The following is a 23,358-nucleotide window of genomic DNA, read 5'->3' as shown; positions in this document are numbered from 1 at the left end:
GACCGGCGGGCGCGGCCCGGCTGCCGCAGGGCTGCCCGCGGTGTCCGGCTCCAGCCCGGCCACTCTCGCCCTCTGTGCGGCCGAGGGGATGCGGAATGGGCTCGACCTCCTCCTGGGCTCGGCGCCGGCCCCCTCCGCCGCACGGCGCCCGGCGGTCCCAGGGAGCCCGCGACAAGGGCGGCGGCGCCTCCTGCCGGCCCCGCAGTAAGGCGGCAGGCGGCTCCCCCCGCGGCTCAGGGCTGCCGGGGGCACCGGGCAGCTCCGCGGGCGGTCCGGCAGCCGGGGCCGCGCTCCCGCCCGGCGGCCGAGCGGCGCAAATCAGCGCGGCGCCCCCGGGGCTGGGAGAGGCCGGGGCCGGCTGCGAGCACCTCGGTGCCGGGGGCCGGGAGCGCTCCCGCGGGGTCTGCGGGGGGGCCGCGCCGGGAGCCTGCGGCGGGCGGGAGCACCGCCCTCGGCTCGCCGGCAGGGCTGCTCGGCGGCAGCACCGGGCTCTGAAGGCGCCGCAGCGCTTCCCGCGGCCGTTAACGGAGCCGAGTCCCCCACGCCCGCCACCCCTGCCCGGGCGCGGCCGCGGCCCCGACCCGCCACCGGCGCCCGGCACGGCCGGACTGCGTGCGGCGGCTCCGGGCCGGGCGTGGCGGCGGGGCCCGGCGCTGCGAAACGGAACGGGGCGGGGCGGGGCGGGGCAGGGCGGGGCGGGCGCCGCGCTGGGCTCCGGCGGCGGGGCGGAACCGGGGCAACGCCGCGGGCCCGACGGGCCCCGAGCCCCAGGGGGCGCTCCCCGCGCGGCCGCACCGGGGTGGGCGGGGACGGCCCAGGCCCCGCCCCCGGACCCGCCCCCGCAGAGACCCCGCCCCCGCAGAGACCCCCGCGGCCGGGGCGGGGCCGCCGCAGCTCCCCAACGGCCCCGCGCCGCAGCCCATTGGCCGCGGCTGGCGTGACGCGAGGCACGGCGCCCAACCGGGAGCTGCCACACGGCAGATCCGGCTGGCGAGGCGGGACTTCCGGTCCGCGGCCCCCGGCGCCTGTTCCTCCGCCGCCGCCGCCGAGCAGGGAGCGCAGCCCCGGCCGCCGCCATGTCCGCGCCCCGGCCGCCGCCCGCCGCGCTGCTGCTGCTGCTGCTTGCCCTCGCCGCCCGGCCCGGCCGCGCCTCCGACGTGGTGGAGCTCAGCGACGCCGATTTCGAGAGCGGCCTGGCCGAGCGCCCGGGGCTGGTGCTCGTGGAGTTCTTCGCGCCCTGGTGAGGGGCGGCGGGGGCGGGGGGCGGCGGGGCCGGGCCGGGCCCGGGGGGCGCCCGGCGGGGGCGGGAGGGCCCGGGCGGGGGCGGGGCGGGGCGGGGCGGGCGGGGGCTTCCCGGCGGGCCTAACCCCTCCGTCTTCCCAGGTGCGGGCACTGCAAGCGGCTGGCGCCGGAGTACGAGTCGGCGGCGACCCGGCTGAAGGGCATCGTGCCGCTCGTCAAGGTGGGCGCTCGGCCGGGGGCGCTGACCTGCGGGAGGCTCCCGGGCAGACTTTGGTCAGGTCGAGGCGTCGGGGGTGCAGCCCTCCGGCAGCCTCCGCCCATGCGCGTGCCTGGCCTTCCGTGGCTCTTCGGAGCCCTGCCAGGCTGCTCCTCTTTGGGGGCTCGAGCACTGGGGAGCGGGCTGAAAGCCGACGCCTGTGAGGGCAGGGACCCGTTCCGTTGGCCCGCAGAGTGTGAAATGGGCGTGCACCGGTGCCTGAGAGAGGGCCCTCCCAGGCTGGGAGGAAGAAACCTGTGAGCTGCGTGCGCCTAGTCCAAAAATTAGTGTGCAGTGTAGTCACAGTGTTGTCCCGTGGCTTACAAAGTAAGGGACGTTGTTCAAGAGTGTTCTGCCAGAAAACTTGCGTGGTTCTGATAAATGAGGGTTTTCCTGTTCCTTTGTGGGAAGTGCTATGGACTCCTGTTTGCTTCAGGCATGGCAGGAACCTTTAGGGTTGGTAATGTGCTAAGAATGGTCAATTCCTGTTAAGCCTGTCATTGATTGCAAGAATCTACTCTTTCTAGGATTTTTTTGCGTGTGGTCATGTCAAACACACAGCTATTTAATCTTCCCAGTATTTCCTCAAATATTTTTCTGGGTCTTCCATTACATCTGTGCTGTTACACCCGTTACATCCTTCCTGTTAATGATTTATGGACCAATTGGACCACTTGGTTGGGTGCTGGGCCTGGGTTCTAATCTTCTACATGTGAGTCACATAGATGCTTTTCAGATCTTTACATTTTGTGTGGAAGGAATCCAGCCTTGATTAAAAGTATGTGAGAGTTTTCTAGCCATCAAACTTCCAATTTATGTCTGATGGTGTGGGTAATGGCAAAGCTGCTTTTGTTTGGGTATACGGGTTGCTAGGTCACTCAGCAGCAGTATTTCTATTCCTTTAGGTTGACTGTACAGCAAACTCAAACACCTGTAACAAGTATGGAGTCAGTGGATATCCCACCTTGAAGATTTTTCGAGATGGAGAAGAGGCAGGAACCTATGATGGGCCCAGGACAGCGGGTAAGAGCTTGTTAGTCTCAGCATTTTGCTCGCTGAAATAGTGCTGGAAGGCAGGCGCACACTGAATAGGCTTGTATCAGGGATGTTAAATGTATTGAGAGATACAAAGAAGAATCCCACCTACATGTACACATTGCCCCTCCCAGAGCTCTTTGTGCTGTGAAAGTCCTGGATGCTTAGGATCCCTTAAAACTCTCTTAAAGGTGAAGGTTTCTAGATTGTCTTTCATCCATAGTACCCTTGATGGGTCGTGTGCAGAACATGCTTGAGTGGAAGACCTCATACAGATAACTTCTTGTTATGTGTAATTTGGTAATTAGTCTCTGAATTTTTTACCAGTACAGCTTTCTGTAACGCCTAACAGGCGTACCATGCAGCTCTTGGTATGAGAGCATTAAAAAAAAAATCCTTTTTGTAAGGGCAATGCCCTGAAAAGCTCTGCCTTTCTTATGTTAGTTTTCAATGTGATAGCATGGAAATTCTTAAGAGAAAGTGCTGATGAATCTTTCAATTGATATCATATTTATTACGTGGCACCAGGGGTGTGGATTCTGCGGAAACAGCTTTTGTTTTTAGTAAGCTTGAGAAATGTCTTTTAGAACTTTGTATTCATCCCTTTAATCATTTCATTTGTATTTTAAGATGGAATTGTCAGTCATCTCAAGAAACAGGCAGGACCTGCTTCAGTGGCTCTCAATTCTATGGCTGATTTTGAGAAATTCATCGGTGATAAAGATGCTTCTGTAGTGGGTGAGTAGAATCAGTGCAGCGCTGAAATGAGTGGACATCTGGCCCTGGAAAATCTATTGGGAATATACAGGGAAAGGATGAGAGGCGCTATCAGACTGTAGCAAGGGAAGCAGCACCTGGATGTGAGCAAAAAAGTTTTTCATGGCAAGAGTGAAAAAGTACTGGAACGTGTGCCCAGAAGGGTTTTGAAGCTTTTGGTCTTGGAAATTCTTCAAAACTGAGTTGGACAAAGCTCTGAGCAACCTGACCTGTCCTTGAAGCTGGTTCTGCTTTGAGCAAGAGATTGAACTCGGTGACCTCAGGGAATTTGTTCCAAGTATTTATTTTTTTTTCTTTTGATTCTTTGACTGTCTTTCAGGCATCTTGGCACTATAGTGGTTTTTTTGTTTGTTTTTTTTAAGCTTGTTGCTCTTTTGGCTGACTGACAAGAGGTAGCTTTCTTTTTCTAGAAAGTACACTAGGGTGGTATTTGTCAGCATTGTATGAGCTGATCATGGTTTACAAGTGGCAATAGCAGTTTTTCTTTGTCTAGATCAGCTGTCATCATACAAGTGGAACGAAATGAGTATTGATCGGCAGTCCTGAACTTAAGACTGTTGTTACCACTAGTAGTGTCTCATGTGGTTGCAAATGGAAATCTTAGTGCTCAGAGGACATTTTTCTTTTAGATGAATGACTAATTCTTGAGTAACATCCTGCTGATGGAAGGGAGGGAATGTTTCACTAAAAATGGGGGAGAAGCTGTCAAAGACAGGCCTGGACATGCATTGAAGGACTTGATTCAGAAGACACCTTTCAATGCATTGTAAAGATAAATGATGAGAGCTGCACAGTAACTGCTGCTGAGTTGGTTTGGGGTCACCATCTGTGTTTCTGCTGCAGGCTTCTTTGGAGATGCATCTGGTGATGCTTATTCTGAATTCATGAAAGCTGCCAACAACTTAAGAGATAACTACCGTTTTGCACACACCAGTGAGGAGCAGTTGGTGCAGAAGTATGAGGAAGATGGAGAGTAAGTTGTTTAATGTAAAGATTTCTTGTTATTGAGACATCTGCAACAAATTAATGGATTCCAGTTCTTGACTGGATTAAGCTTCTGAACATAGTTTAAGGTATTGTTGCTTTTCCAAATGCCAGTTGTGTGTGTGTACATATGTAGTTTAGATGTCTGGAATTGAGGGTTGCAGGATGTGGAGAGTTAGTGTTTGCCTCTGAGTGAGAAATGTCTCAGCAGAGGTGTTTTGCCTCCCCGTTGCTTGTTATGGTCTTGTTAGTTTCTCACTGTAGAAGGCCATGTCCTGTCTGAATAATGGAAAACAGCCTGACAGGTAGTTATAATGCAATAGTGCCACCAAGAAAGTAGCCAGTCTTGCTGCATCTATGCACATCGAATGGGAGTAGTCACTGGAGATCAGGTTTTTGCTTCCTCTAGCTGCTGCCCTTTGGAAGCTTAGGGACATCTTGAACTAATTCATGATATCTGCTTCCCCTCAGGGGTATAGTCTTGTTCCGTCCTTCACGGCTCACAAACAAGTTTGAGGACAGCACCGTCAAGTACACAGAAGATAAAATCACCAGTGGAAAAATCAAGAAATTTATCCAGGAGAACATGTGAGTGTTTCCTTACTGCAGAACATGATAGATGCATCTATTTGGAACTGGGTTCAGACCTGTCAGAACTCATTTTTTCTCTACCTGGTGTTGCTGGGGCTTCCTGTTTAGTTTCCATAAGAACTGTCTTTCAGGCACTGTGTCCTTTGGGATATCTCCCTCCTGTCTGGAAATCCTGGCATGGTTGTTGGCATCTACTCCATAATCTAGCAACTATACTTGTATTTAAAAAACAGTAAACTTCCTGAAAAGTATGCCAAATTTGGCCTTAATTAGGTCAGATATGTTAACTGATGTAGTGTCTAGAGATAGAGATTTGACTTGGTACATGAATAGGCAAAGTGTTTCTTACTTGGGTCTTACTGCTTACTGGACATTCTTGGGTGTGAAACAGGAGTGTACTGTATCAAAACAAGGTTTTGGACAGTGAAATCAAAGCTGCTAACCTCTTTTTCATTGGTAGCTTTGGCATCTGTCCACACATGACTGAAGACAACAAAGATTTGATCCAGGGGAAGGACTTGCTGGTGGCATACTATGATGTGGACTATGAGAAGAATGCAAAGGGCTCCAACTATTGGCGTAACAGGTACGCAGTGGCCAGGGTGGTGTTCATCTGCTTCTCTTATTTGGTCCCCGTGTTAGTGCTGTTCCAGAGTTCCATTTACAGAGTTTCTTAAAACTGTTCATATGGGAATTATTTTCTCTCAGAAAAATTCCAGGTGGGTTTCTAATCAAAACTACCAGGCTGGCTGCTGCCTGCAGAACCAAAGGCATTTATCACTTGGAACCTCACCATATTTGCTTTTGGATCTCTAGTCCCTTGACCTTAAACTGAAATTTCCTTGGTAAGGTTATACGGTATTCTGTCTTTCTTATTCACCCCTGCTTTAGACCTTAGTGATCAAGCTGATGGTTAAAAGATGAATGCACCTGGTATTTGCACAGGCTTCATTCAGAATAAACACAAGTTTGCTTGCTTACTCTGCTTCTCAACGACACTTGTGTAGGAATTACCTATGCTGAATGTATCACTTCACACTACTGAATTCCTTGTCCAGTGTGTACCTCAACTTGAAAGGAACAGCATAATGTTCCAGGCAATCATCTTTGTTTTGTTTTGTTTTTTTTCTCCTCAGAGTTATGATGATCGCAAAGAAGTTCTTGGATGCTGGCCACAAACTGTCATTTGCTGTTGCTAGCCGGAAAACCTTTGGCCATGAGCTGTCAGAATTTGGTCTAGACAGCAGCGTGGGTGAGGCTCCTGTTGTTGCCATCAGAACAGCTAAAGGAGATAAATATGTCATGCAGGAAGAATTCTCGTAAGTTTTTTGAACTTAGCAATGTTGCCTCTCTGTTGATAGACTTTTGTCTAGGGTTCTGTGACCAGATCATACTTCATTAGCTTGGAGGAAACAGGAAAATTGGATCTTCCTGATGGAAGAAATGACTGCTGGGTCAAAATACCTTAGCTGTCAGGTGTGCTTTCCTACCCTCCAGAGAGCTTCCAAAAAAACTCTGTATACAAAGGTACAGAATTAAATTCAAGTTATTTAATGTCTGGTTTGGAAGTAAGATGTATTAAAGGGTAAGGGTGGGAATGGTTATACCTTTTTTATTGAGAAAAGAAGAAACTTAAGGGTGTTGGAAGGCCTAAAACCTTGAATGGGGTATGCATCCAGCCTCCTGTCAAAACTCTAGTGTTTTCTGTTGTGCTTGTTCTTGGGTCTTCTAAGTTGGCCCCAGACTGGTGCTCTCACAGATGCAAGTAGCATCTGTTACGTGGGTGGAAGGAGCTTATTTCAGCCTTGAAAGTTTTTGTCTCTCATCCTGTATGTGTCATGGTGGCTGTAAAATGTCACTTTGCTTTCAGCCGTGATGGAAAGGCTCTGGAGAGATTCCTGCAAGATTACTTCGATGGAAATTTGAAAAAGTATCTGAAATCGGAGCCTGTCCCTGAAAGCAACGATGGTCCTGTGAAGGTGAGTGCTGTATCAAGGGTAGCAGCAGCTCCTACTAGTGGCTGGAGAACACTTCAGTGGCAGCTTCTACTCATATGCTAGTATCCTGTACTGTGAGTGCTGTGTTGTGGCATCTTGAGAAGCCTATCCTGTGATAGATGGAAAAAAGATGGAAAAATAATTCACTCCTTTTTATGTTGCAATTTTCTGAGGTAAGGGGGAGATGCAGCTTTTGCAGTTTTGATTCCATACTGTTCTGTCAGCACAGTAACTGCTGCTTGAGCACACTAGTGATTTGTCCTCCAAGTGTAAGATCATCACAATCTACGGGGATTCTGCAAAGGCCTGCTGTCTTGATTTGTGCTCCCCCATGGCATGGCTTTCGAGCTGCACCATTCCTAAAGAGCTACATGTTCATCTCATCAGCTTAGGGGAATGGTATAATTCCTACTGTACATTCATCCCACTAAATTCTGCCCTGAAAGAAAGTATTTCCGTGGTTTGGCTTTATGATTAGGGTGTTATAAGGGAATGAAAGGCACTATTTTTATGTGTGCATAGGGATGCCCTGGCCAGTCTGGCTAAGCTCATTTTTCAGCCTGGAACTAGTGGAATTAAAAATAAACAACTTTACCATCCTCCTGCAATGTTACCAGGTCCAAACCTCACCTGCAGGTGGTGCCAGTATCTTACGTCTTTGGCCTGCAAGTTAAAGATGTTACAGCTTGGTGAAGAGCTGTGTGTTTGGTCATTTTGATGCTTGCTGTGTAGGTGTGGTGTGAATCCTGCTGTGGGAGAGCCAGGCTTCCTGGGGCGTAGCATATGGAGTATGTCCTGTTACCTCACTGCTGACTTACAAAAAAAAAAAAAAAATAACTTGTCTAATTGAACTCTGTCAGGTGGTGGTTGCTGAGAACTTTGATGAAATTGTTAATGCAGAAGACAAAGACGTCCTGATAGAGTTTTATGCACCTTGGTGTGGCCATTGCAAGAATCTGGAGCCCAAATACAAAGAACTGGGGGAGAAGGTAGGTCTTAGGACTCTGTTGTAAGAACAAACTAGAACTTTGCAGCGCTAAACAATCCTGCAGGTTCTGTCTGCCTATCCTTCATGATAACAGGGCATAATTAGTCCTTCTTGAGGACTTGCTTGACATTGCCTGTGAATGCAGAAGTGTATTAGCAGGATCTGGAGCATGGTAGCAACCACACTGTAAGGTTTAGCTTGCTCTTTTTGCTCTGGCAAGTAAATATTCCCTGATTCCCTGCCCTCAATTGGCAAAGTTCCTTTTTTAGGTCCTTTCCCTCTGAATGATTATAGTCCCTTGTCTGGTGAAGGATAACAGTGCCCTGTATATTTTCAGTAGTGGAGTAAATACAGTTATTTTCTCAGATCTGTCCAGTGTTTTCCTATTTGATTGTCAGGCACCTTTCCTAAATCTAAAAGATTGAAGGTAGGTGGTTTCTCTGGGGTCAGCATTCCCCAGAAGTTATACCAGACAAATTCAGCAGGTGCCTTTGGGAGTTGTATGCTGCATACAGCTGAATGAGGAGGGACTTATTTCTTTGTGCCCCTGTTGAGGCAGAAGAAAACCGCACAAACTTACTGATCTTTTTGTGTACAGTGTGTATTGTGATCTGACATCACTCTTTGCTGATGCTTAGTTCCTGGTGTTAACTACTATGGATTGGTTATTAATATGCTCTTTCTACTAACAGCTCAGTAAAGACCCCAATATTGTCATTGCCAAAATGGATGCTACAGCCAACGATGTGCCTTCTCCATATGAAGTCAGAGGGTAGGTGTTACTGCTGTTGTAGCACTGCATCAGTGGACCAGTTCAGGCTTCTGTCTCTGACCAGCAATCCCTGCAGAAGTGCTGAAAGTGTCTCCTGGGGTGGATGGGAGCACAGGGGCAATTAGCATACAACTGTTAGGCATTTGCTTAGTGTGAAGAAGTCATGTGGGGAAAAAAACTACACGTATCTGTCACTCTCCTCTGGGATTCTGGTGTCCTGGCCATGCTTAAAGGCCTGTCTCACACAACCCCTTGCTCTGCTTTTGAATCTATGATTCTGGTCTCAGCAGTGTAAGAACAACACTGGAGTTGCTTTCATGAAAACTGTTTAGCTTGCAAAAGTAGTTGTGCTCAGCCAGCTGTGCAGACAGGAGCAGGCTTTTGGAGGTCATACCTTCTGCCATAAGAGCTGGTGAAGCTGTTGCCGTGCTAAACCAGAGCAATGCAGGGTGTGAGTTCCCTCAGTAAGTGTTGGCTTGATAGTCTGGAAGGACAGAGCCTGAAGAAAATAGCACATCCTGAGCTCAGACATCTATTCTGTTTCCCCAGCTTTCCCACCATTTATTTTGCTCCAGCTGGCAAGAAGCAGAGTCCAAAGAAGTATGAGGTGAGTGTTTTGCTTCTCCTGGGGCTTTGTAAAAAAGGTAAAGTAGAATCCAAGTGTTCAAATAATGAGGAGTCTCTCTGGAGTTGTGCCTGGCACTCTGTTCTGTTACCCTGGGAACACACCTGGTGGTACCTGCTGGGAATGTTCTGCTGCATGCTGCAGACTCATGGGGGAGAGCTTCACTTACAGTTGCTTTGGTCTCCTGCCTGGCACCTGAACACCACCCCCACACACACCCAGCAAAGGGAAGTCCACAGGGAGATGAGGCTCTGCCTTACTGTCTTGTGCTTCCTGCAGGGTGGCAGAGAAGTGAGTGACTTCATCAGCTACTTGAAGCGGGAGGCAACCAGCACTCCTGTGCTGCAGGAGGAAGATAAAACCAAGAAATCCAAGAAGAAAGCAAAGGAGGATTTGTAAAGTACCCACTCACCATCTTGTCAGGATGAGCTCTGTGTGAATTGGGGAAGCACTGGGCAGACTGGGGCCAGTTCTGGGTTGTGAAGAGCCAGTGACCATGTGGGCTGAGGGGCCCCAGCTGCTGTATCTAGTTCTGTTTAATTTCCTGCCGTCTCTTAGCTGCACTGTTGTGGGGCTCCCCAGACTGGTTTGTTTTGTGGTTTGGGAGGGGGTGGGAGCAGGGTTATTTTCTAATTTTTTTTGTACATTTGGAGAAGTGAAACAATAAAATGACCCCCTTAAACCAAAGTGTCTCTGTCATATGTAGGTCTCTCAAACACAACATTAGGCTGCTGCTGCTGCTCTTTAGTCAGCACCTTCCTACTGTGAGTCTAGTTTACTTCAGTGAGCCTTTAGGCTCAGCTTTTAGACTGTTTGTCCAGATATGGAATCCTCCCAGAGTATAGTAGCAGCAACTGCCCCAATGGGTCGTGCTTCAGGTGCAGCAGCTGTGTAGATTTGGGGCTCAGGGACCTTGTTCATAAATGCTTTTGCTGTCTGCATGTTGCCTGGTAGGGTAATAATGCTGCTTTGGTGACTTTAGAGGTACATAGTACTTAATGTGACTGCTGGATCTAGACATGTGGACTTACACAGCAGCATATCATCAGGTTTGATCAGCAGCATACCAGCAGCAGCATAAAGTAAGCTTTTAAATTTTGCAAGATTAGCTGAGTGTAGGGAAGGAGCACTTGTAACAACATATTCAACCCAAACACAGGTAAAGCCAGTGATGGTGTTTTTCACAGCCTTGTTGAAGATCTGTTGTCTGTACTTCGTGTGAGGTTGGGACACTTAAGACTACTTAATTGTGAGATCTTTTTTATGGTAGAAAGCAGGCTGTAGCAATGCCTCACCAGGAGAGGGATGCAATCCCATTCTCCAGTCAGATGGTGTGGGCTGTGACTGACCATCTTGGTACAAGCAGTCCTAACTTCCTCTGTCCCAGAAGGCGCTGATTGGAAAGGTCAGGAGTGCTGTGGTGGGTGAACAAAGATAAGCTGTTGCCCTGGATATGAGTTTCTCAGGATGTGTGTGGATTAGAACAAGGAACAGCAGACTTATGAGGTACTACTATGGTGCAGCAGTTACCATGGTAAGAACTAGTGCTTTCTTTGTGGTTTCTTCCCCCATGCCTCCAAAAGGCAGCGTACCAGTCTTTTATTTCTGCTGAAATCTTCCAGGTACAGTAGATCATACAACACTTAGCACATAGTTCTCTGGCTACAGCAGCTATGCAGTATCAGTTCTGAAATACAAGAATCTCTACTACATCAGTATACTAAACCACATCTACCTTCTCTACTCTGCTGCTGGCTGCCAAGTGGTCTGTGTCCAAGCACAGGTATCAAGACCCCTTTTTGGTGGTGTCCTAGAGCAAAATCTGACTCCTTTGCACCTCAAGCTGGTAGGATCCCTGAAGCTGGCTGCAGATCCAGACACTACTACAAGAAATAGGATTACAACAGGACCTATTTATCTTCTGTAAAACCACACTGGAGTGCTGGTTCCCAAACGGACAAGGCACTGTCCTACTCTGGGTAAGAAGCAGCTTTTCCAATCCTTGCCATCTGGTCTAGTCTGACTTCAGAATCAGTGGCAGCCAGGTACTGAGCACAGGTGACATTCTTCTAAGAGTGTGGCTGAGTGCCTGCTCTTGGTGAGTGTTACTGCTTGTGCCCAGGCCACGTACTTTGTTGCGGAGTAGAGAAACACTTCACAACTGGCAATGCAGCATGGCAGGCAGCTGGGACAGCTTGTTTCTACAGCAGCCTGGCAGCTGGCCCAGGTAGCGACTACCCCAGGGCTGTGGGACATTCACCAACATTACCCTTAGTCTAATGCATTTTTGGGGGCCTAATTCCTCCAGCTTTTCCCCTGTTCCAGGAAGAACAAGTCCTGAGAAGCAAAAAAAAAAAAAAAAAAAAAAAAAAAAGGGAATCCCAGCAGTGGTGTGCTTAGGAGTTTCCTCTTCCTTCAAACTGTAGAATCAGACTTTTGATGTGGGAGAGCTTCTGGTGCAGGTATTCACAGCGGTTCTTCTCCTGCTGGTAATTAGGATAACTCTGAAAGGAAAACAAAACAGAGAACAATAAATAAAAGAAAAACACACACAAAGATCAGCTCCTGGAGGGCCCCCAGTACCTGTTGGGCACGCAGCCTTACCTTCTTGAAGTGACTGTACTCATACACAATCTTAGCTTCAAGTGCCTGAAAGCCAAAAGCAGGAGATGAGCAGAAAACAGCACAGCTGTGTCACCCATGGCCCAGCTCTACTGCTTGCCTGGTGCTCCTCTGTTCCTTGCTTCAATGTCTTCATTCTAGCTCCCAGCTGAATGAATTTCTGGCTCACACCACCAATGCGAGCGTGCAGGTAGCGGTACTCAGCATAGTCTGCATTGAACGCTGCCTCATAAGACCTGCATTGCTCTGCTGAGCGGATGGTATGGTATTTTCTGCCACAACAAGGAGAAAAGGCTTGTTTTCCCTGTGTCTTCGAGCAGGTGACAGGGCAGGGGCCTGGCCATGCTATGTTGTCTTGCCAATGCCCTCAGCACGAGCGGCAGTGAGCACACGGCTGTCACACTGCTGTGCCTGGGACCTGGCTTGCAGCCTTTGCTGCTGCTGCCACTGGAGGCTGGGCAGGCAGTTTGGTCTCAGCCTGTCCCATGCTGTGGGGCTGGCCCAAATTGCCCAAATCAGGATGATGGTGTGTGGTAGGCAGTGGCAAACTCAGGGTGAGGATACGATGCTGTGGCAGCTAGCACCAAACTCTCTTACCGCAAGTAATCTGGGATCTCTGCTAAGGAGGAGCTGCTGGGCTGGGACCTGGTGTCTGACAAGGAGAAGACGAGTGAGGATTGAAGCCTTCCCAGAGCCTTCTCCCACTCAGCCAGAACCTGTCCAGCACTCTGTCCTAAACCAAGCTGGCAGCTGCATGGCTCCACTGGGCATGGGGGCCACGAGGCTGGGCAGCACATCCAGGCATGCATCATCCCTGTGTTTGCCTTGGTTCCGCAGCCAAAACCTCTCTGCTTACCAGAAGTCCTGTTTTGGGCCACCCACCCCCCTCCCAAGGTATCCTAGGGTCTAGTTCTGCAACACAAGCTGGCCAGGGCCTGGCCATGCCCCCCCCCACCTCTGGGTGCAGAGCAGTGCTGCTCGGGGCATGGGGCGCCCTCCTCCTGGCCATTTTCTTCCTCTTCTCTGCTCTCCCCCCGTTCTGCACCCTGCAGCTCCCTGGTGTCGCTACTCGGGGGCAGAGGCCCAGCCTGCTGCTGGCCCCATGCTCCTGGCTGCCTCGTGCCAAATGTCCGCAGGCAGCTCCGGTGCCTCTTGCTGACTCTTGGGTTGGAGAAATCCAGCAGTGCCAGGCGCTTCTGAAAGAAAACTCGCTCTGCCTCATGCCTGTCCCAGACCCCTGCTCCAGCAGTTGGTGCTGCATGCTTCTGCCAGCTAGCCCAGGGCTGCGCCATCCCTTGCTTCACGTCACAGCCCTGGCACACCCCAGCCACTGGGCTGTGTCTGTGAGCCAGGAGCTGCAGCAGGGCCAGCCCCTGCTGCTACACAGGGCACAGGGGTGGCTGGGACACAAGGCAGGAGCAGAACCCAGAGCCCCGGGGTGGCTGGGCTCCATGGGAAGGGGACGCAGTGAGGAAGCAGCTGGATGCCTTCGGGAAGCAGACACCCAGCCGGGCCCTCTCCCCCTGTGAACCTGGGAGCTTTCTGCTGCTGGCGTCCACAAGCACTTACCACCCCCAGACGGTTTCCGCCAGCACCCGGAGGGGAGCCGCACTCCGGTGGTTGCTGCAGAGGCACCAGGAAGGACCGGGCTGCGGGGCCGTGGGGCTGACTGCAGGAGCACAAGAAGGGGGTGACCAGAGACCTAGGCTGGGGAAGTGCCTTCGGATGCCTGGTGCCCGGGCAGCAGAAGGGTGGATCCAGCTGTGCCTGGAGGGTGCTGAGCACCTGGCATCACACGCAGCGTGCCCAAGGCAAGACCCCAGCAGCAAACGTGCACCTGCAGCCCCCCTGCTCCTCGCACCTCACCCCGGTCCCCCGGCTCTACCTGTGCTGCAGCAGGGCAACCTGCCGGCGCTCCTGGGCCGTGTACCCCGGCCAGTCCTCCTGCACCCACCCCACCAGCGACTCCTTCAGGCGGTAGCAGCACTCTGTGGGATCCAGGTCTGCCACCTGTGCAGGGAGAGCAGCAGGCGCGTGTCCCGCAGTGCTCACACGCCGGAGTTGAGCTGCCCCAGTGCCCCTCACCTCCTCCAGGGCAGCCAGCAGCCCTGCCCAGTCGGGCCTGCCTGCCTGCATCCCCGCCAGCCGCTGCAGGAGCTCATGCTTGCGGTGGGGCCGCAGGGCCAGGAGCTGAACCAGGCTTTGAGCAGCGGCCCTGAGGCTGGCCGCTGTTGGCCCGTGGCTCTTGCCCTCGCGGACATGACAGAGGGAGCTCTGCTGCAGCAAGCTGACCGTGCCTGCCTTCTCGGGAGCCGTGACACCTTTGCCTGCAGACACACCCGGAGAGAGCAGTGTCAGCACCTGGCAGAATCACACCAGGTTTCGTCCCCCATCACACCCAGTGCAGCCCCTGTGCCCCCAGCCAGCGGTGCCCACCCCACCAAGGTTGACAGGGCAGGAACATGGTACCGCACTCGCAGTGCCACTGGTGCCTCCTGCTACCTGGTGTGGCCCAACACCCCCCAGACTCACAGAGCTGTTGCCCCTGGCCATGGCAAGCAGCTGCCACATCCCAGAGCCAGCAGGTCCCAGGGAAGGCAGCCCCCATCTCCTGGGGGGACAGCAGGGGCCCTGCAGCCATCACACCCTGGTGGTTTGCCAGCACGCCAGTGTGGGTGCTCGGTGTGGCCTCAGCCTGAGAGGCAGCAGAGGCTCAGCACCCCCTGCAGGACCCTGCTCACCATAGCCAGGCACAGCCGCATCCGGCTCAGTGACTGCTCTGCTCCAGGACTCCTTAGATTGGGACACACGCTCCCGCAGCAGTGGGTAGATGCCCTCTGAGGCACAAACTGTGATTTTTTCCTGGATGCTGCCCACGCTGTCCAGCCAGCTCTGACCTAGTCTGAGAGAAGACAATACCTCCCGCCAGCCAAGCCCAGCCCATGCTCTCTATCCCATGCAAAGCCCAGAGAAGATCTTGCAAGGCGGGCACCCCAAGAGAGGAGGCAGCCTGTCCCCAGAGAGGCCCCGTCTCCAAGGCTGCTGCTGCTCCAGCATGCTGAATGCCCCTGCAGGGACTGTGGGCTGAGGATGCTGCGAACAATGAGAGGCTGCTGGGGATTTTCAGCCCCCAAAATCCTGGGCTGCCACTGGAGACCGTGAGCAAGATAGGACACAACTGGGGTCTGAACAGTGATGGGAGGTACTGCTCATGGGCAGTGCTTGCACCCATGGGTGCTGCAGCACCATCGGCAGTGCCAGGGCTGGGGCTGACACCGTGCTGCTGGCACAGGTCGAGTGCAAAGGTGACCAGGAGAATAGGAGAGGGCTGGCTCCGGGGGGGTACGAGTGAGCAGCCCCACAGCCCACCGGACCCTCGGCTTGGCGGCGGGGGGCTCACCGGGGCACTGCCAGCCGCACACACTCGAAGCTGGCCTGCGGCTCGTCCCGGCTGCAGCGGGAGAGGAAGAAGGCGAAGAGCCGCGGAGAGGTCCCGGGGCCTCCCGGCACCGTCAGGCACTGCCGGCGGGGACCGGCTGTCAGGGCCGCGCCCTCCCCGAGCCTCTCCATCCCGCGGGGCGCGGCGGCTCCACCCCGCGGCACCGCCCGGCTCCCACCGGCACCGTCCCGCGGAGACCGTCCCGGGGCGCTCCAAGCCCCCCCCCTCCCACGCCCCGGCTGCCGCGTCCCGTCCCGTCCCTCCTCGTTCGCCGGTGCCCCGACCCACTCACCCTCGGCCACCCCGGGCGCCCCGGTGCCCCCGAGTCCTCCCCCGCCGCCGTCCCCAGCCCCACTCACCCCCTGGCTCCCCTGGAAGGCGATCGCGGGCCCCGGCGCCCCCTGCAACACCGCGGGACGCCGTGAGTCCAGCACAGCGCGGTTCCCCCGCGCCCCCCGGCCAGCCCCGGTCCCACCTGCCGCCGCTGGCAGCCGCGCAGCGCCCGCGCCGCCGCCTCCGAGAGCCGCACGTGCAGGAGGCTGAGCCGCGGGCCCCGCGCGCAGCCCCAGTACCGGAGCCGCCCGCGCAGCTCCGTCCGCGCCCGCGGCATGGCCCGGAGTGCGGGACCGCGCCGGGCGGCACCGGGACGGGGCGGCACCGGGGCGGCTCCGGGGCGGCTCCGGGGCGGGGCGGCCGATCCCGGGCCGGTCCCGGCGGGACCCCCGCGGCAGAGCTCGACCTGAGCCGGCTATTTTTGCCGGCGGCTCGCAAAGCTCTGCCGTCACCGCTAATCCCCTTAGCGGCTTCCGGGCATTAGGTAACGGCGCGGCGGGATGCGCTCGTGGGCGCCCCTGGCTCCGGGCTGCCCGGGGCAGTCGCGGGGCGGCGGGGCCGGAGGCGGCGCGCCCGGAGCGGGCTGGGGGCTGCGGGAGCCCGCCGCCGAGCCCCGGGGAACGAGGGCCCGCCCGGACCGAGGTCGGGTCACAGCTGCGGGGGGGGAGCGGGGCCGGGGGCGGGCATGCAGGGACCCTCGGCAGGCGGCGGCTCCCCGGAGCGGGAGGCGGGGGCCGGCGAGCGGCCGCGGGGGCCGGGCCGGGGCAGGAGGGTCCGGTTCCGCATGCCACACACCACCATCGCGGTGCCGTCGGGCCGCGAGGAGGAGCAGCTCTTCTACCGGCGGCTGGACGGACTCGCGGCGCTGGGCCCCGCCGGTTTCACGCCGCTCTTCACCGCCGAGGGCTGGAGCGACCTGACGGGTGAGTGCCCGGGCGCGGGGAGCCGGGGCCGGGAGCCCCGGACGGGGCGGCGGTGCCCGGGGGGCGGCTCTCACGGGCCGCCTCCCGCAGAGGACCGGCTGCTGCGGAAGCGCGTGGTGCGGGACGGGCAGGGCGGCCCGCCGCCGCGGCCGGGCCAGGAGGTGTCCGTGAAGGTGCTGGGGGCCCTGGAGGACGGCGGCCTGGTGGAGCGGGACCCGCGGCTCAGCTTCGTGCCGGGCCAGGGCGACGTCGTGCAGGTCTGCTCCGGCGGGGGCGCGGGGCTCGGGGCCGGCGCCCGGCGATGCCAGCCCATGCCCCGTGTCCGCAGGCGCTGGAGCTGGGCGTCCCCACCATGCAGCCCGGAGAGGTTTCCTTCTTCCTCGCAGCCTTCCCCTACGGCTACGGCCGCGCGGGCAGGTGGGGCCGGGGGCGGGGGCGGCGCGGCCGGGCGGCGCAGGGGGCAGCCGGCGCTCTACCCGCAGGGAGCCCGACGTGCCGCCCGAGGCGCCGCTGCTCTTCGAGGTGACGCTGCTGGAGGTGCGCGACAGCCCCGACCCGGGGCGGCTGCCGCCCGCCGCCCGCCTCCGCCTGGGCGCGCAGAAGCGGGAGCGGGGAAACGTCCACTTCGCGCGGGGCGACTTCGCGGCGGCGCTGCGCTCCTACCGGCTGGCGCTGCGGGCCCTCGACGGCGCCGGTGAGCCGGGCCGGGGCGGGGCGGGGCGGGGCGGGGCGGGGCCGCTGACCGCCGTGCCCCCCGCAGCCCCGGCCGGGCCGCAGGAGGAAGAGGAGCTGCGGGAGCAGCGCGTCAAGTGCCTCAACAACTGCGCCGCGGCGGCGCGGCGGCTGCAGCGCGGCGAGGAGGCGCTGGCGGCCTGCGAGGCGGCGCTGCGCATCAGCCCGGATAACGGCAAGGCGCTGATTCGGCGGGGACAGGTGCGCCCCGCGCCGCCCCGCACCGCCGCGCCCGGCCGCCAGCGCCCGCCGCCATCCCCGCGTCTCCCCTCCCGCAGCTGCTGGCGGAGCAGGGCCGCGACGAGGAGGCCGCGCTCGTCCTGCGGAGAGCGCTAGAGCTGGACCCGGCCAGCAAGGTGCGGGCGCCGGGCGGGGGGCCGCGGCGGGGTCGCCCCCGCGCCGCCCCGCTGCAGCCCGGCCGCCTCCCCCCGCAGGCCGTGCACGCCGAGCTCGCCCGCCTGGTGAAGCGCCGCGCCCGGCCCGCCGCCCCCGAGGAGCGCCGCGACCGCCCGCGGAGCCCCGGGTGCGTCGGCGGGGCCGTGCCCGGCCCGGTCACTGCGCGGCCGCCCCGCGCCGCCGGGCCCCGCTCACTGCCGGCTCTGCCCGCAGGGCGCCGCAGGAGGGCGCGGCCTGAGCGGCCCCGGCCCCGCCCCGCGGGACGGCGGAGGGGCGGTGGCAGCGGCGGACCGGAGTGGGGACTGGACCCAGCCCGCGCCTCGCCGCTCCGCGAGGGGGCGGGGCTCTGCCAGGCCCCGCCCTCCCGGGCAGTGGGCGCGGCTCGGCGGCCCTCGCGCCTGCGCCGCAGCTCTCGGTCTTTTCGCCCCCGCCGGCAGAACGGCGGTCGTAGCCCGCGGCCAATCAGGCGGGGCCGAGCCGGCGCGGCGCGCCAATGGCAGCGTGACGGGGCCGGGCTCGGCGCGGCGATTGGCTGCGGCGCGCCCTTAAAGAGCGGTGCGGGGCGGGGCGCGGGGGGGCAGTGCGGGACGTGGCGGCGGAGCGCAGGGCGGGAGGGAGCGGCGCCATGACCCGTGAGTGCGGGCCGGGCGGCGGCGCCGCGACCCGCCACTGCGGGGGGAGGGGGCCGGGCCGGGCCGGGCCGGGGGAGCGGCGCCGCGCCCGGGAGTGCGGGCCTGGGGGCCGGGCCGGGGGCGCGGGCTGGGCCGAACCGGGCCGGGCCCTGGGGCTGGGCCGGGGGCCTCGGGGCCGGTCTGAGGCGGCCGCGCCGTGGCAGGCGGGAACCAGCGCGAACTGGCACGGCAGAAGAACCTGAAGAAGCAGAGCGACTCGGGCAAGGGCAAGCGGCGGGACGACGGGCTCTCGGCCGCCGCCCGCAAGCAGAGGTGAGCGTCGGCCGGCCCCGCCGGCACCCCCGCCCCGGCCCCGGCCCGTGCCGGCGGTGGTGCCGATGCCAGTCCGGCGACGCGCTCTCCCGCAGGGACTCGGAGATCATGCAGCAGAAGCAGAAGAAGGCCGACGAGAAGAAGGAGGGCGCCAAGTAGCCCGGGGCCGGGCCGGGCCGCTGAAGCCCCGGGGCCGGGCCGCCCGCCGGCAGGATGCCCAGCGCAGCCCCGGGGCCGGGCCGCCCCGCCGGGGACCCCGGCAGCAGCGCCCTGCGCCCGCCCCGGGCCCCTCTCCTATTAAAGTAGCTTGTGGAGCCCTGCAGGCCCTGCCTCCTGCCTCCTCCCTCTCTGCGCCCGGGCTGGGGGGGCTGGGGCCGCCCGGGGGGCGGGATGGGGCCGTGCCGCGGGGCTGCCCGGTGGGGCCGCGCCCGGCGCTGAGCGGACCGGGGGATGGGGCGGGGGGGGCAGCGCCGCGGAGCGGCCGCAGCCTCACGCTGAGAAACAAAGATGAGGCCGGGAGGGGAGGGCGCAGCCTGCCAGGTCTCCGCGGGCGCCGCCTCGGGGGACACCGACCGCGGCTGCGGGCGGGCGGGCAGGGGGGCCGGGCCCTGGCGGGGCAGGCGAGGGGAAGACGCCCGGGGGACGGCGGAAGGACGGGGATGCGCTGGAAGCCCGGAGGAACGAAACCAGCGGAGAAATGAAACCAGCGGAGGACGGCGTCTGGGGTGGAAGGAGCTGTAGTGGGGGCCGAGCAGGGAGGCGGCGCGGATGCGGGGGAGCTGCGGGGGCAGCGGGCGGCACGGCGGGCCGGGAGCCGGGGGGAGCTGCCGGGCGGGGGCGGGCCATGGCCTGCAGCCCGCCCGCTCCTGCGCTAGGCCCTGCAGCAGCCCGGGGCTGCCCTCGGGGGAGGGATGCTCGCATCCAGGCGGACGCCGCGGCCGCTGCTCGAGCCCGCCGTCCTCTTCACCTCCCTGCGGGGCCAAGCGCGGTGCCGTCAGCCAGGCCCGCTGCCCGGGCGCTGCGCGGCACAGCCGGCACGCAGAGCTGCTCACCGGGCGAGGTGCAGCACGGCCTCCACCACGTTGGTGCCGTCCTTGGCGCTGGTCTCGCAGAACAGGCAGTTGTGGGCCTGGGGGGAGAGCAGGTGAGTCGGGGGGAGGTCCCGGCCCGCCTAGGCCCCGTCCTGAGCTGTGGCTGCTCACCATGGCCAGCTTCTGCCCGTGGGCCGTGCGGACCCCCAGTGCCTCCGGCAGGCCGGGGCGCAGGTCAGTCTTATTCCCCACCAGCATGAGCGGGAGCGCTGTCTCAGCAGCCTGCTGGAGCGAGGGGCAGCTCATGGCTCGGGCACGCAGCCTGGCTGGAGCAGCCTCTGGGGCTGTGGGGCTCTGCCCTTTTTGTTCCAGGTGCTCCCCAAGGCCTGGCTGGCCCCAGGCTCTACGGCCCGGCTGGAGCAGGTTTGCGGCTGCTCCCACGGCACCATGTGGGGCTCAGCACAGCCTTCCCCAGGGCTGCTGCCCTGCCCCACGGGGGCTGTCAGATCCTCCCCTCTACCTTGATGTCCTCAATCCACTGGCGGATGCTGATGAAGCTGCTCTGGGAGCTGATGTCGTAGAGGAGCAGCACGCCGTGGGCCTTGCGGAAGTAGGACTGGGCGATGCTCCGGTACCTGCAGCCAGGGCTGTCACTGCAGGGGGGGCAAGACCCCTGCCCACCCCAGGCCAGCTGTGGGGACCTGCTAGCCCTGCCGGCTGGGTGCCGGAGGCAGGCATGGCTCCTGCTGGCTCTGCTCACCTCTCCTGCCCTGCTGTGTCCCAGATCTGCAGCGTAGTTTGCTCCCCATCCACCAGCAGCTGCTTTATCTGGAAGTCCACCCCTGCCAGGAGGAGCAGTCAGGCCCGGCTCCCTGTGCCCCTGCCCCTCCACCTCAGCCCTGGTACCTAGTGTGGCAGAGACGTCTCTGAACTCATTCATGCACAGGCGCATCAGGAAGCTGGACTTGCCCGTGCCGCTGTCACCTGCCAGCACCAGCTGGTACACGGGGCAGGGGGGCGCAGGCTCCTCTGCTGCCCTGGACCCCTGGGGAGAAGGGGGGAGGAGGGCATGGGGAGAACGGCAAGGCGGGGGTGTCCCCGCTCCCCTCCCCAGCTGGGCTGCGAGCACCGGATGGGGCGTTGCTGGTTACCTCCGGAGGGAAGGCAGGGAGCTTCCTCTTGCAGCAGTGCTGTGCAGGGTGGCAGCAGCCTTCTGCCGGGGGGACGGGGTCCTGCAGGGTGGCAAACATCACAACAAGGCTTCTGAGCCCGTGGGGTGGGCTGGGGGCCACGGGTAGGCAGAGCGGCATCCCCCTCCCCGGCTGGGGCACCGGGCAGGGCCTCACCTGGGTGCCCCAGCAGGGGCTGGGGGGACGCGCATCCTCTGAGCTCCAGCTGCCGGCGTCGCTGAGCGAGGCTGTGTCCGAGCTGGAGGCTGAGCTCTGCCGGGGGCCTGTGGCGGGGAGCTGGGGGCGTGGAGAGCCGCCCCCCCTGTACCTGTGCCCAGGGCAGCGCTCAGGGAGGGGCGGCCACGGCTGTCCCTGCTCCTCCGCACCCGCTCCTCACCTGCCGTGGGTGTCCTCAGGGAGGCAGCGTGAGGGGTCAGAGAGGGGGCTGCGGGGCTGGAGGGGAGGCCACGGCTGCGGGGGAGGCATCAGTGCAGAGGGGCTCCTGGGGGGGGGGTCCACCGCTCCCAGCACCCAGGGCTGCGGCAGGACCCTGGGTGCCGGCTGCAACCCCCGTGCTGGACGCGCCTGAGCTGGGGCACGGGCAGGGCGAGCGGGGAGCCCCAGCAGCGCCCGCGCCCCTGCCCTCCCTGCTGCACCGCGCAGCACTCACCGCTCCAGGGCCCTGGCAGGAGCCCAGCAGCAGGGCTGAGCGCAGGCTGCTGTTCCTCTCACACAGGCTCCTGTTCGTCGCCCTGCCCGGAGGAGCAGCCTGAGCCCCAGGCTGGCAGGGACTGGGACAGGCGCTGGTCCCGGCAGCTGTCCCCTGCCACCGCTTCCCTGCCAGGCTCCTACGTACTGCAGCATCCTAACGTAGCTCGTGAAGACCAGGTTCTCCTCTGCCAGCTCCCGCAGGGCCTGCTGCTCTCTGCAGGGACACAGCACCCTCATGGCAGGGCCTCCAAAGGCTGGGGCTGCCCGCAGCTTTTCAGCCCCGGCCCCGCAGGGCTGGCAGAGGTGCTGGGACGGCCCCAGGACACCCAGTGTCACAGGGGCAGGTAACACCAGGCCGGTGGGGACGTGCCAGCTGCTCTGCACGGGCTTCCCAACGGCTGCCGGAGCTCACAGCACGGCTGGGTGGGCAGCACTTCCCGACGGGAGCCTGGCCCCGGGCTGCACCGGGGCCGTCCCGGCTATGGCCAGGGCTGTGTGGGGCACCCGTTTGGCAGAGCCGTGCCGAAGCAGGGGCTGGGGCTGGGGTCCCTCTTCGCCCCCCGCCACTCGTCCCTCGTCCCTCCCACCTCGCCCCCGGTGCCACCTCGTGCGCCGCTGCGCCCGCTGCCCGAAGTCCTTCCGCAGCCGCTCCAGCTCTGCTTGCAGCTGGGAGACGCCGGCCTCGGCCTGCCGCAGGGTGCGCCGCAGCCGGGCGTTCTCCTGGCGGGCAGAGTCCCGCTGGCACCGGCGGCGCAGCCCGGGGCCGCAGCCGCCCCCCCCGCCCCGCGCCCGTACCTGCGTGGCGGCCCCGAGCCGCTGCTGCAGCCGCGCGACGCCCGCGCCCCGCCCGCGCCCCTGCATGGCCGAGGGAAGGGGGGGGCACGGGCGGCAGCCCCCGGGCAGCCCCGCTCCGGTGCCGCCCTCCCCGCTCGGCTCCCGGGGCCGGTGGGCGCGGGGCAACGGCGGACCCGCGACGCTCCCGGTCGGGCGCGAGCCGCCGCGCGGGGCCCCCGTCGGGTGGCAGCGGGGCCCCGCCGGGGCCGCCCCCGCCGTGTTTGCTCTGCGGGCGGGGCGGGGGCCCGGGACCGGCCCCGCATTCCTGCGGCCGCGCTCGTACCGCGCCCTCCGGGCGGGTGCCGGGGGCAGTGTCCGTCCGTCCATCTGTCCATCCGTCTGTCCATCCGTCTGTCCATCCGTTCTTCGGCTTGGCCACGGCGAGCGGAACGGGAGCATGGCGTGACTGCAGTGCTGGGAGAGGGGCGGCTGTGGTGGTGGCGTGGGGTGGGACAGGACGGAACGGGACGGGGTGGGATGGGAGTGGAGTGGACACGGGGATCGGGTGCAGATGGGGACGGGAGCAGCCCTGGTGCCAGGGCTGGGTGCAGGGCCTGCTGCTGGCTGTGGGCTGGGGCAGGACCAAGGGCGCTCCCTGGCTGCTCCCCGTCAGGCCAGGCCCCTGCCCCCTGCCCCCTGTCCCGGCAGGGCTGGGGGCTGCTGGGGTATTGCTGGCACCTGCCATGCCCGGCCCCACAGCTGCTGTGTGCATGTGGGGCAGATGGCATACGCTTCACTCAGAGCTTTACATTAAAAAATAAAATGTATTCAAGGAGCTATTTACAATAACCACACGGCCAGGCAGGAGAGCTGAAGTGGAGGTGGCCAGCACAGACGCCGCTCTCCTGGCAGGCCCCGGGCCAGGGCAGGAGCCATGCCAGAAGGGTGCATGGGCAGGAGCTGCCTCCCTAGCTGGAGGGGCTGCAGCTGTAGCTGAGGCTGAGCACCCGCCACCCA

The 23,358-nt window shown here is 60.8% G+C and overlaps 5 protein-coding genes across 12 annotated transcripts; 3 read left to right on the top strand and 2 right to left on the bottom strand.

Moving 5' to 3' along the window:
- The first annotated feature begins 995 nt into the window (after positions 1-995).
- Positions 996-9,948, top strand: PDIA3 (protein disulfide isomerase family A member 3). Its single transcript, XM_082769250.1, has 13 exons — positions 996-1,240; positions 1,384-1,462; positions 2,404-2,521; positions 3,164-3,271; positions 4,154-4,283; positions 4,766-4,882; positions 5,346-5,471; positions 6,022-6,204; positions 6,756-6,864; positions 7,743-7,871; positions 8,563-8,642; positions 9,192-9,249; positions 9,547-9,948. The coding sequence occupies exons 1-13, from the start codon at positions 1,077-1,079 to the stop codon at positions 9,664-9,666; spliced, it is 1,521 nt and encodes a 506-aa protein (XP_082625376.1). The 5' UTR covers positions 996-1,076; the 3' UTR covers positions 9,667-9,948.
- A 911-nt stretch (positions 9,949-10,859) lies between these two features.
- On the bottom strand, positions 10,860-16,594 carry ELL3 (elongation factor for RNA polymerase II 3). 3 transcript variants are annotated; one of them, XM_082769396.1, is made up of 12 exons: positions 16,457-16,594; positions 15,688-15,729; positions 15,290-15,408; positions 14,631-14,791; positions 13,975-14,216; positions 13,775-13,899; positions 13,459-13,618; positions 12,845-13,085; positions 12,487-12,541; positions 11,990-12,161; positions 11,872-11,916; positions 10,860-11,771 (listed from the first exon to the last, which is right to left on the bottom strand). In XM_082769396.1, the coding sequence occupies exons 1-12, from the start codon at positions 16,460-16,462 to the stop codon at positions 11,664-11,666; spliced, it is 1,476 nt and encodes a 491-aa protein (XP_082625522.1). In that variant the 5' UTR covers positions 16,463-16,594; the 3' UTR covers positions 10,860-11,663. The 3 variants fall into 3 exon arrangements, with proteins under 3 accessions (XP_082625522.1, XP_082625520.1, XP_082625521.1); XM_082769394.1 differs by lacking the exon at positions 16,457-16,594 and adding an exon at positions 15,804-16,087; XM_082769395.1 differs by lacking the exon at positions 16,457-16,594 and adding an exon at positions 15,804-16,087 and having other exon boundaries at positions 13,459-13,558.
- LOC309882369 (peptidyl-prolyl cis-trans isomerase FKBP8-like) lies at positions 16,229-18,086 on the top strand. 3 transcript variants are annotated; one of them, XM_082769398.1, is made up of 6 exons: positions 16,229-16,841; positions 16,913-17,001; positions 17,067-17,517; positions 17,595-17,672; positions 17,751-17,839; positions 17,926-18,086. In XM_082769398.1, exons 1-6 carry the CDS (start codon positions 16,347-16,349, stop codon positions 17,948-17,950), a joined length of 1,227 nt encoding a protein of 408 aa, XP_082625524.1. In that variant the 5' UTR covers positions 16,229-16,346; the 3' UTR covers positions 17,951-18,086. The 3 variants fall into 3 exon arrangements, 2 of the variants coding, with proteins under 2 accessions (XP_082625524.1, XP_082625523.1); XM_082769397.1 differs by having other exon boundaries at positions 17,595-17,839; XR_014318279.1 differs by lacking the exon at positions 17,926-18,086 and having other exon boundaries at positions 16,229-17,278; positions 17,345-17,517; positions 17,751-17,788.
- A 202-nt stretch (positions 18,087-18,288) lies between these two features.
- Positions 18,289-18,978, top strand: SERF2 (small EDRK-rich factor 2). The gene is made up of 3 exons (XM_082769399.1): positions 18,289-18,344; positions 18,548-18,656; positions 18,752-18,978. The coding sequence occupies exons 1-3, from the start codon at positions 18,338-18,340 to the stop codon at positions 18,813-18,815; spliced, it is 180 nt and encodes a 59-aa protein (XP_082625525.1). The 5' UTR covers positions 18,289-18,337; the 3' UTR covers positions 18,816-18,978.
- A 446-nt stretch (positions 18,979-19,424) lies between these two features.
- Positions 19,425-22,551, bottom strand: LOC309882410 (ras and EF-hand domain-containing protein-like). Of its 4 annotated transcripts, XM_082769493.1 has the most exons (12): positions 22,363-22,551; positions 22,172-22,287; positions 21,713-21,781; positions 21,254-21,608; positions 21,034-21,184; positions 20,839-20,919; positions 20,594-20,732; positions 20,448-20,529; positions 20,208-20,322; positions 19,859-19,972; positions 19,709-19,785; positions 19,425-19,627 (listed from the first exon to the last, which is right to left on the bottom strand). In XM_082769493.1, exons 4-12 carry the CDS (start codon positions 21,340-21,342, stop codon positions 19,528-19,530), a joined length of 948 nt encoding a protein of 315 aa, XP_082625619.1. In that variant the 5' UTR covers positions 21,343-21,608; positions 21,713-21,781; positions 22,172-22,287; positions 22,363-22,551; the 3' UTR covers positions 19,425-19,527. The 4 variants fall into 4 exon arrangements, with proteins under 4 accessions (XP_082625619.1, XP_082625618.1, XP_082625620.1 ...); XM_082769492.1 differs by having other exon boundaries at positions 21,254-21,781; XM_082769494.1 differs by having other exon boundaries at positions 19,859-19,969; positions 21,254-21,781.
- Positions 22,552-23,358: the final 807 nt, after the last annotated feature.

This window comes from Aythya marila (genome assembly GCF_965140915.1).
Source record: "Aythya marila genome assembly, chromosome: 11".
NCBI lineage: Eukaryota > Metazoa > Chordata > Aves > Anseriformes > Anatidae > Aythya > Aythya marila.
The sequence above is the reverse complement of the archived record's forward strand: the minus strand, read 5'-3'. Positions and strand labels throughout refer to the sequence as shown.